This window comes from Eutrigla gurnardus (assembly GCF_963514095.1).
Source record: "Eutrigla gurnardus genome assembly, chromosome: 15".
In the NCBI taxonomy this organism is placed as follows: domain Eukaryota; kingdom Metazoa; phylum Chordata; class Actinopteri; order Perciformes; family Triglidae; genus Eutrigla; species Eutrigla gurnardus.
In genome coordinates this window covers 3,174,550-3,185,766 of record NC_139938.1, presented here as the reverse complement: position 1 = coordinate 3,185,766, position 11,217 = coordinate 3,174,550, and the positions used below count along the sequence as shown (strand labels likewise).

The window sequence follows — 11,217 nt, the reverse complement described above, 5'->3', positions numbered from 1 at the left end:
ACTCGCCAGTCTATCACAGGGCTGACATGTAGAGACAGACAGGTAACCAGTCTATCACAGGGCTGACATGTAGAGACAGACAGGTAACCAGTCTATCACAGGGCTGACATGTATAGACAGACAGGTAACCAGTCTATCAAAGGGCTGACATGTATAGACAGACAGGTAACCAGTCTATCAAAGGGCTGACATGTAGAGACAGACAGGTAACCAGTCTATCAAAGGGCTGACATGTAGAGACAGACAGGTAACCAGTCTATCAAAGGGCTGACATGTAGAGACAGACAGGTAACCAGTCTATCACAGGGCCGACATGTAGAGACAGACAGGTAACCAGTCTATAATAATAGATATATAATAATAATATATTACTGAATTTCACAATTTATTGTTTGCATTACTTGTGTCCCATCATCAATCTTTAATCTGTATCTTCTTTAATCTATTTGGGACTCAATGTAGTAGCATTTGACCGTTTTAATTATCCTGTTGCAATATGAGATTGGTTTACACTTTTGCTCTTTTTTTCTATACAGACCTGGACGGAAGAGAGATTTCTCACCCCTGCCCTGGAGTCACTACTTTGAAACCATGGAAGATGTTGAGGTGGAAAATGAAAATGGCAAAGATATATCCTTCTTGTGTTTGTCAGAAAATATTTATATCATATTTGACACTTTTGGTGTGGAAATCACCCAGAGCATTCAAAGCCAACTAGGTCATTTCAGATTTAGCCTTTTCTTGAGACCAGTGTGCTGTCTAACTTCAGCTTAGTATAGAAAATTAGCACTTTATGCAATTCATGTGTATTGTATTTTGAGCAGCTAATTCTTGCACGGCTATGTTCTGAATTTCCTTGACTACCTTGAACATTTTCAGAATTTTCTGCAGTGGAGCCAATGGTCCTGTGCTGCTTCTGCTTCATGGAGGAGGACACTCTGCACTCTCCTGGGCGGTGTTCACTGTGAGCATAATACCTCATTACGAATTAGAAACTCAGTGCATGTTCATAACAGAATATTTATGGAGCTGTTCTTTAATTTCAGCGTCTTTGCTATACGCTATTTGATTGATTAAATGGTTTCCGTATGTGTCTTTGCAGGCAGTCATATGCAGCAGCATCAACTGCAGGGTGGTGGCTATGGACCTTCGAGCTCATGGTAAATAAAGGTTGTCACGGGAGACAACATGTAACTAGACATATTTTATTTACAGTTTAGGAAATTGAGATTGTGATGGAGATGTATTAGTTTGCTTAGTTATAATGGGAAATAGTCTACTTAATGAATTAAAAAAATAAAATGTTGATCACTGCATCCTCACGATTTTAGCTCACCATTTGCATTCTGTAATAACGTAATATGCCCTTAACATTGATCTATTTCTAGAACATATTGTAGTTTTGTGTTTATTTCACAGACACTGTTCTGTGCACAATCTCAGAACTGATTGGCTAGCTAGCTAGATTAACCTGCAGATATCCAGAGTCAAGACTTCCCTTTCTGTGTGTTGCTCATTGTTTACAGTCCGATTAGCAACTTGAGATGCGAGACTGGAGTTGGAGTTGAGAGATGACGTTTTCAACTGGATTGTTTCACAAGTAGCAAGTTAACAAGCTAATTTTAAACCAATAAAAAGTTAAAGCCTTGATTGCACTTCGGCCAGTGTGTTCCCCTTTTTGCTCTTCCCATGGATTGTTTACCTGCAATCATCCAAAGCCTGCCAATGTGATTAGTCACTGACTACAAACGGGAACCAGAACATTTCCTGTACCAAAAGGTTCTGCATATGAATGCAGGCACTTTTTTTTTTATAGAGATTATACATTGCATCTTCATTTCTTTGGTGGAACAAGTTGTAAAATGTGCTTCTCTCATTACCTATAGGTGACACAAAAGTGAAAAATCCTGATGATCTCTCTGCGGACACGATGGCCAAGTAAGTTGCTTTGTGTGCAGTTGATATAACATACGCACTCACTCTCCACAGCTTGGCCTTGAATCACAGAAAAATATGGGAAGCCTGAGGGGACAGTAATGATCCTGCAGGACAGCCGACAGAATCGAGTCACACACACAGTCAGCTTACGTCCGTGCAGCTTCCCACCTAAAGGCAGGGTATGTTTGGTGCATCCTTGTATGGTCTTGCTTTCACGGCTCAGTCCAGAAGGAAGAAAGTCATTTGAGAGTTGTATGGATTCTTGTGATGGTGTGCATTTAGATGAATGAGTTGATAAATATGCTTTTAAAATGAAAATGAAATGATTAGTCGTTATACACTCTGTCTGGAGGTCTCTGACTGTACACACAGAAACACTGACACATGACAGGAATGTAAAACGGTTATTCTTGCCTTTTCTTTCAAAAGGGACATTGGCAAAGTGGTGGAGGTGCTCTATGGGGAGAGCCCACCTCCCATCATGATTATTGGACACAGCATGGGTGGGGCCATTGCAGTTCACACTGCCGCTGCCAACCATATACCATCCCTGCTTGGCCTCTGTGTCATTGACGTTGTAGAAGGTAACTAACTGGAGACAGATATTTTTCTATTTATGACGCTTAATTTACATGATAAATGTTGGTAATTAAATCAAATGATCTCCGTATTAATCGGTGTATTCATGTCAAGTGATTGTTGTTTATTGCATTCAGGCACAGCGATGGATGCTTTGAACAGTATGCAGAATTTCCTCAGAAGTCGGCCAAAGACATTTAAATCTCTGGAGAATGCCATTGAGTGGAGGTAAACCTGCTTCGATGTATGATTGGACTAAAATATACTACTCTGCAATTTGGTTAATGGTAGCATATAGTGTCATACACATTATTTACTAAAACCGAAAAGAACCTCGCTGAAAGCATTTCCCCTGTGTTGCTTCTCCTTTGCCGTCAGTGTGAAGAGTGGCCAGATTCGAAACATGGAGTCAGCACGAGTGTCAATGGGAGGCCAGGTGAAAAAGTATGTCTTCTCTGCTTCTCATCTGTACGTTAAAGGAGAAATCCGGTAATTTTTGACCCCATTTCCGTTGTCCCCAGGGTCATCCCGACTTATTAGAAGCAAAAAACCAGACGACAAATTGACGTTGCCTAGTACCTGCCTGGCAGCCTTCCAGACTCGCTCCAATGCTAACCCATTGGGGCAACTTTACTAGCTGAAGCTATCGTTGCTATGTTGTAACATAGTCATACATATGGATATAACAGCTTCCTGGATTTATTACGGACAGGACGACTGCACTGCTCGGTCGTTTCTTCATGGATACAAAATCAAAACTACGAGGAAAACGTTTTCGTTTCTGCGGTGACTGGGAGGGACGACAGGCGCTCGGCTATCGACTGCTGATCTCGGGCTAGGCAACGTCAATTTTTGTCGGGTTTTTTGCTTCTAATAAGTCGGGATGACCCTGAGGACAGCGGAAATGGGGTCAAAAATGACCGGATTTCTCCTTTAAGGCGCCGTCTTCATCGACAGTCACTGAAAAATGACTAAATAGTAAACCAAATAAATCTACTGGACGCTAACCTGGCGGTGGTAAAACTTAGACACGTAACGTTAATAAATCCAAGCTTTCGGTGTCGTCTCTCCGGTGTTTCCTGCGCTGCTGTGCTGCTGTCAGTGCAGACGAACTGTGGTGCTGAACGGTCACAACTCGAAAAAAATAAGTGCAACTTTTAAATATTTTCTCTTATCTGGTCAAATTAAAGTGACATAAGGTTACGTACGCATCAACTATAGACTGTATAAAATATACAAGACAAAATTTCAAATTAAGAATAACTATTTCAGCTCTGACTAATGATTATCCTTCAAACTTCAAATATGAATGATCACGTTATTTTCCCGAGATTCTCAGCTGTAAGCAGTAAATAACTGTGAAAAGAAACATTTGACCGTTGGGATGCTTGAGCAAGCGTCATGACTCCCAGAATGCTTTGCTTTCACAGCAATACACTGTACAATCGTAATACAGTACTTCACCGTTAGAATTTCACTGTAAATTTCCAGGGAAGTCTTACAGTGTACTGTGTAATGTACAGAAAAAAAAAAATTCGTTATTATTTTTTCTATATTTATTTTTACAGCGTGACACCGTGAGTGAGAGCGCTGGAGAGGAAATAGAGATACGCTCAGCGCGCCATCTTGTGGGCGCGAGCTGTCCAGTTCATGGGAATGATGAAAGTTGTATTCACTGACCATCCGTGATGTGTCCCCCTCTGACCCCTGAACCGGAACTAACGCTCACCTAATTTAATAAATGTGAATAGAACGAAACATCATAAACTATTAGAAAGTAACCTTGTAACGACTTGGCTGTCATTAAAGACGTTTGAGAGGATGAGGTCCTGTATGTTTGTGTGACGTGCTGCTGCTGGTTCATAAGCACGCTGAGTCCAGGTAAGTTTCAATCATTTAATAACTTAAAATGATCACAGCTACTTCAGCGGCTAGATTACACACGCCTAAAGGATGGAAAACGTGCACTGGTGGCAATATGTAACAAAGCAACAAACTGAACAAATGCGGTCAACAAATATTACGGCTACCTACACTCCTCTCTCTCCTCCCCCAGTGCAGGTGATCCAGTTCCCTATATCTCCTACGGCAATCATCCCCCGTGCCCACGTGACCCAAGCCCTGTATATCACCGCGACAACCAGACCAAACAAATCAAAAGACAAATAATCCACCAGTGCCACAATATGGCTCCTACAAAGAGCAATATGTGACATTTTTAGGAGGTATGATAATATAGTGAAACATTTTCTCTGGGAAGGGAAAAAAGCATGAATCAAATTGAGTAAATGATGTGCCCCTTAGGGAGAAAGGGGGAATAGGGTTACCAGGTCCAAGATTGTACCTCTAGCATTCCAAATGTCAAAATTAGCCAAACACTGGAAAAGAGACGGGAGACACAGTCGACTGGATGGACAATGAGAAAAATGTGTGTTCTCTCTTTAATCCGATTGGCACTCTCTCCACAGGTAACGAGTCCAGCTCCATGTCCAACCCTTCAACACCTTTTGCTCTGTGATTCTCTGGGATGGCTTCCAGCACTCCAGGCCTGTTACTCAACCACCTTATGAGAGAAATCCACCCTTTGAACACAAAGAGACCAGATTCCCGTAAAGCAACACTGCTTCCTTCTCCGTGGCCACTGACACGAGGCAATCATCTCCATAAAAGCAGTGCAATAGTTTGTCCACCGTTTCCTCACTGTAGTGATGCCCATAGTCCATAGTTGGCACAACTGGGAGATGATGTCGCCGCAAACAAATGCACCTTCATCCTATGCTCAGCAGGTAGTTGCTCCATATCCCCGTTTGGCCACCAGAGGAACCTGAGGAGGTCTCTGTCGTCAGGAGGCACCTGTACCTGATGGAACATGGATTCAATGTGGGCCATGATCACAAGATCAGAGAGCTGGGAAGATCAGGGCCCTGTAGAAGTTGAGCATTCAATGATGTACCTTGATATCTTGCTCCACTGTCAAACACAATTTTGCCCATCACCACGGTCCAGCTCCTCTTTGGGCACCTTCTCAGCATAGCCTTTAGCCAACAGGTCATTTATAAAGGTGTTATACTCAGTATGAAATGTTGAGTCCTTCTGAAACCTTCTTTTCAGAAAACACAAACGCTGCTCAACAATTCTTTTGTTATTTGGCATATTGACATCAATGTTCCTTAAAGGCAATGAAATCTGGTAATGCCCCTCCACCTGTTTTGCTGAGTTGGTGACAAACTCCAAGAATCTTTGATCCTCTCTTGACATTGCAGGTTGTTCATCAATGCTGACAGTATCTCCACTGTTTCCTGTCAGTGGACCATTGACAGTCCAGCCCAACATTGATTCCTATAAGAAGCTCTATTCCTGCATCAATCTGAGGTAAGTGAATGTCTTTCAGATATGACCATTGTTTAATATCCCTTTCAGTCGGAATATTTCCTCTGTTCACAGGCATGGACTCTTGCGTGTAAGGTCTTGGCAGCTCGAGAAAATTGTCCCCCTCCAGTGCTGCAAACTCCAGTCCTGACACAATGTTGCTGCTTCCAACTTTCTCCTGGCCCATGGTTCGGAGGAGAATGCGGCCCTTCCTCCCTGTGAGGTGGAGCTTTTGCATTTAGCTCTCAGTGCAAAACACAGCAGTGCTCCCCTGATCCAAGAAAGCATAAGTGACAACAATTTTGGTTCCTTTATTAGATTTAACCTGTACTGGTACAATAGGCAGTTTGCAGTCCTGGTCTCCAGCCCCTGTTAGACCACTTGACATCAGTGCGTTATCAACACGCAGCTCTGGGCTCCTCTGCGTCCGCTCGGATTCTTTAACAGGTTCCTTGTGAAGTACAGTGGGATGTTTAAGGCTACACCTTGAGCAGGAAATCCTTTTGCGGCAATCTTTACTGATGTGCCCTGTACACAAGCATCCAAAACAGATGCCATTTTCCTTCAAGAAGCCTATTTTCCTCTCATGAGGCATTCTTCCCATCTGTACACTAACGTGTGTCCTCCTCCACAGCAGATGCATGCTCTCCTTCCCGTTTGGTCAATTTCCCTTTCTTTCCTTGCAGACAGATGTTTGTTCTCCAGAGGGCCTACAGTGGTAGCAAAACTGCTCCCCTTGTTTCCAGGACGAAACTGTGGCTTAGGTTTGTTTGTTCCTCTAATCATAGTTATTGGTTGAGAGTCTTGTATATTGCCGAACACAGGATCTGTCATAATTTTCACTTGCCTTTCAATGAAGTCAGCAATATCTGTGATTCTAGCTCTTCGGTCGTATCGTTCTTGCAACTCACATGTTTGGTTTCTCCATTTGTCTCTGAATTTGTAGGGCAGTTTTGGTTTTGTTCATATGAAGTTGTATTCATGTTTGTATTTGTTTCTGTTTGTTTTGGAATAAATTAATCTGCATTGACATTGAGTAACTGTTTAGCTTGTGCCTTTTCAAAATATGATTGACAAATATATGAGACAAATTAAATATGACTGGATTCAATTTAAAAGGAAATGCCCTGTTATCACTGACTAATTCCACTTCAGGGTTATAGTATACAACCCCGTAGTGTGACCCATTAAGTATCAAGACATTCTGATGTATAGTTTCAAAATAAAAGCCCATCAAAGTGTCAAATATGAGACATATTACACAGGATTTTGGGTTCAATTTAAAAGGAAACGTCCTGTTATCAAGGAACAATTCCACTTCAGAGTTATAGTATATGACCTGGTAGTGTGACCCATAAGTATCAAAACATTCTGATGTACAGTTTCAGAATAAAAGCCCGTGAAAATGTCAAATATGAAACAAATAATACCCACATTTATTACATTTGTTTGACGCCGCTGTACTTACTGAGCGTCTCGTTGATGCCTTTGCGCTGTGAGCGATCGCTTTCTTGTTGACTTTTTTTTATTGACAAATGTAACGACTTGCCTGTCATTAAAGTCGTTTGAGAGGATGAGGTCCTGTATGTTTGTGTGACGCGCTGCTGCTGGTTCATAAGCACGCTGAGTCCAGGTACTATTTTCCCCAAAACATTTAGGAACCGGTGATACAAGCATCTGTAAAAACTAACAAGCAAATGAAAAATAACAATTGGGAAGAATAAACAAGACAACAGGAAATATTCATATTATTCTTGTTTATTAGAGTAACCCCTGAGTTTGACAGAAAATAACATGTAAAACATTCAAATACTCAATCCCTTACCAACAAAAATATGTGGATGGTGTGTGTGTGTGTGTTTGAGAGTGTGTGTGTGTGTGTGTGTTTGAGAGTGAGTGTGTGTGTGTGTGTGTGTGTGTATCTGATGAGTGATGGGCTGAAAACATTTGTACTTTACGGACAGAGTAAATAGTACTGTGACTTCTCTGTTTCAAAAGGAAATAGCCTCCCCCATTACGCTTGGGGGTTCACAGAACCATGTTATTGAACAATACTGAGTGCTGGCCCAATAGCTTAAACATTAAACATGATGGGTGAAATTTGTTAACAAAATGAAATAAAAAAGAATAAAATACAGCCCCTACAAATAAAAAGACAGTTGTGAATGAGTGCAGGTCAGGGTAGTGAATGTCCAACTCACACAAAGTCCCACTCAAAATCCATGAGCATCCTCAAGAGTGTGCACACATGTCGGGGATGTCGCCTGTCCATTTTCCCACTCTTCTTGCTGGTCACTTTCCCCCGCCGTGCCTTTGTCCCTCTCTCTGGGTTGATCCCAACTTAGCTTCTACAAAGCATAGCAAGGTAAAACAAGAGACACAAAAAAGAATTAGGAAATCACTTGTAGCATACCGTAAATTCTCAAATAGTGGCCGGGGCCTTTATTTACCGCACATACAGAGGATAACAGGGCTTTATTTGAAGCAGGCTTATATTAGAGACGGGCATTTATTTCTAATTCCCTCTGTTCCATAAGTCTCCTGTATTTGCTCATATTTTAGTATGAAGCTTCCTTATTGTCTGATCTGCGTCCAGCTACTGTCAAATTTGTGTTACTTCATTATGCTGTTAATACAAACTCAAGAATTCCTGTATATGTTTCAAATTAAAAGCCCTGTAGCATTTCAATGGACAGAATCCATTCAATACATAACAAGGCTTTTATTGTGAAACAGGAACGTGTTGTGGATAATTCAGTGACTAAAATGTAGCTGTGGCAATGTGGCACTTCTACGGTGTTACAAAAATACAATTTGACTGGGACCTTTGACCTTCAGTGACTGAAATAGTACAATAACACTTTGCTCTAGAAGATTTATCTTTGGGCAGAATTGTGTGTCACTAAAAAATATATTTAATAATTTATATCTGAATTTGAATTGCTCCATCCATCGTCTACTGCTTATCCTGTATTCAGTTTATTGGAATTCAGTTCCAAACTAATAAATTAGTCAATTCAAATTAAAATATAAATGATTCAAATTCAGTTTGTAGTGACACATATTTCTGCCCATAGTAATCCAGAACAACAAAATGTTGAAAATAGGATGATTATATTGTGGAATTTATTAAATTAAAGTGATGGAAATACTAAATACATCAATCAGCTACCTACTCAGTTTGGGAGTCTGAGATTCAGAGTGGGGCCCTACTATACAGCAATACACATCTGACGCTAATGCCTCGATATCGGATTCAAACTTACCTCTGTATGAATTCAAGTGTGCAGGCAGCCTGATCCTGATATTGGAGGTTGAAGTTGGAGTAGCACGTGAAGACAACAGCAAGCCCCAAAACAAACGATGCTCCTTCACACACCAACTGACCCTCGATGCTTACATCTAACGCTGGTCACAAATCATTGGACCTGAAACACAATGAAAAAAGAGTTAGGCTGATTGTCACATTGACCATTTGATGTATTATCAGGTGGCCACTTGCTGCTATATTGTTTTCGTCCATTGCACTGCCTTTGATGTATGTGTTATAGAGGGTCAGTAGCATTCCACACCCAACAACGAGAATGCACATAGCGAGTGGGCCAAGCCGTCTCTTTGAGATTCAGGTTCAATAGAAATACTCTGCATATGTGCAGTAGTACAGTGTAAGTAAACATGTGGGACTTAGGGTTTACCTAGAATGATCAACAAGGGCTATGGCCAGGGCGAATGATGTCTTCACAGTCGCTGCTGTTGCTGACACCTATATAGGAGACAAAAACAGCATTGCAGTTCTAAGTTAATGTTAATATAATTAAACAATGTTTTAACTATGGTTGTCATCAATGTCATATTGAAAGAAATTATTTAAAAATTACACTGAGCTCCATTCATTGCATTTCAAGAATTTCTATGTCTTAATCTGGAATAAAATTGACTACATCATCTATACTGGCATCTGCCTACAAAGGCATATTAGTACCACATGCATGGCCGCAAAACTGACAACTGAACATTCTAGAAACACATGCTAGACTGCTGCCTCGTCTCCCTTGTTGGTATTAATATATTATGCAACCATACAATATTATTAAGCATCTGACGAAGCGCTAAGACAGTTAACGCCTTAGTTAGCAGTTAGCTAGCCTTTACATGTGCTGTGCTAGCATACGTGTTGGAAAAGTTGAGCTTAAGTTGAGAACTTGACTTACCATGGGGTACTCGTTTCCCTTCTTTGTCTTTTCGTCTGGTCTGGAGCTCAAAAATTAACTAAATAAATCCACTGGACGCTCCAATCTTGGCGGTGATAAAAAAAAAAAGTCGGGATGACCCTGAGGACAACGGAAATGGGGTCAAAAATGACCGGATTTCTCCTTTAAGGCGCCGTCTTCATCGACAGTCACTGAAAAATGACTAAATAGTCAACCAAATAAATCTACTGGACGCTAACCTGGCGGTGGTAAAACTTAGACACGTAACGTTAATAAATCCAAGCTTTCGGTGTCGTCTCTCCGGTGTTTCCTGCGCTGGAGGCTGCTGCTGCTGCTGCCGCGACGTCAGTGCAGACGAACTGTGGTGCTGAACGGTCACAACGCGAAAAAAACAAGTGCAACTTTTAAATATTTCCTCTTTATCTGGTCAAATTAAAGTGACATAAGGTTACGTACGCATCAACTATAGACTGTATAAAATATACAAGACAAAATTTCAAATTAAGAATGACTATTTCAGCTCTGACTAATGATTATCCTTCAAACTTCAAATATGAATGATCATGTTATTTTCCCGAGATTCTCAGCTGTAAGCAGTAAATAACTGTGAAAAGAAACATTTGACCGTTGGGATGCTTGAGTAGCCTACGGAAGCGCATTGCATTCACTGGATAAAAAAAAATTAGACGCCTTATCTCGTAATTAGGAGAAAATATCTCGTAATTATGAGAAAACATCTCGTAATTATGAGAAAAAATCTCGTAATTATGAGATCAGGATCTCGTAATTATGAGATCAGGAATCCCAACGTCTTGAGATGCGTGCGCAGTGTTGACATACTGATATTGAAACCATCCTCATTTCCAGAAACCTCAAAATTTCCCAGTATCTCAAGCCGAGAAGGTGGTAATAGCAGATAAACTGCGATAGCGCCATCATTGCCACTGAGAGAGGACTATCTTTTATCTTTTCTCATAATTACGAGATCCTGATCTCATAATTACGAGATCTTTTCTCGTAATTACGAGATAAGGCGTCTAATTTTTTTTTTATCCAGTGAATGCAATGCGCTTCCGTACTTGAGCAAGCGTCATGACTCCCAGAATGCTTTGCTTTCACA

General features: G+C 40.9%; 1 protein-coding gene and 1 long non-coding RNA gene across 4 annotated transcripts; one reads left to right on the top strand and one right to left on the bottom strand.

Moving 5' to 3' along the window:
• Positions 1 to 1,126: 1,126 nt before the first annotated feature.
• On the top strand, positions 1,127 to 5,324 carry LOC311025501 (protein phosphatase methylesterase 1-like). 3 transcript variants are annotated; one of them, XM_084028423.1, is made up of 6 exons: positions 1,127 to 1,160; positions 1,887 to 1,938; positions 2,368 to 2,522; positions 2,655 to 2,745; positions 2,896 to 2,961; positions 5,304 to 5,324. In XM_084028423.1, exons 1-6 carry the CDS (start codon positions 1,142 to 1,144, stop codon positions 5,305 to 5,307), a joined length of 387 nt encoding a protein of 128 aa, XP_083884549.1. In that variant the 5' UTR covers positions 1,127 to 1,141; the 3' UTR covers positions 5,308 to 5,324. The 3 variants fall into 3 exon arrangements, with proteins under 3 accessions (XP_083884549.1, XP_083884547.1, XP_083884548.1); XM_084028421.1 differs by having other exon boundaries at positions 5,301 to 5,322; XM_084028422.1 differs by lacking the exon at positions 5,304 to 5,324 and adding an exon at positions 4,986 to 5,006.
• A 2,655-nt stretch (positions 5,325 to 7,979) lies between these two features.
• On the bottom strand, positions 7,980 to 9,750 carry LOC311025486. The gene is made up of 3 exons (XR_014598388.1): positions 9,582 to 9,750; positions 9,153 to 9,314; positions 7,980 to 8,234 (listed from the first exon to the last, which is right to left on the bottom strand). It is a non-coding gene; the product is annotated as an uncharacterized lncRNA (long non-coding RNA).
• Between the last annotated feature and the right edge of the window lie 1,467 nt (positions 9,751 to 11,217).

Bases quoted from the DNA above. Each gene is read 5' to 3' on its own strand.
- LOC311025501 (XM_084028421.1), top strand. The intron at 1,939-2,367 runs GTAAGTTGCTTT...TTCTTTCAAAAG, and splicing joins TCTGCGGACACGATGGCCAA to GGACATTGGCAAAGTGGTGG. The intron at 2,523-2,654 runs GTAACTAACTGG...TATTGCATTCAG, and splicing joins TGTCATTGACGTTGTAGAAG to GCACAGCGATGGATGCTTTG.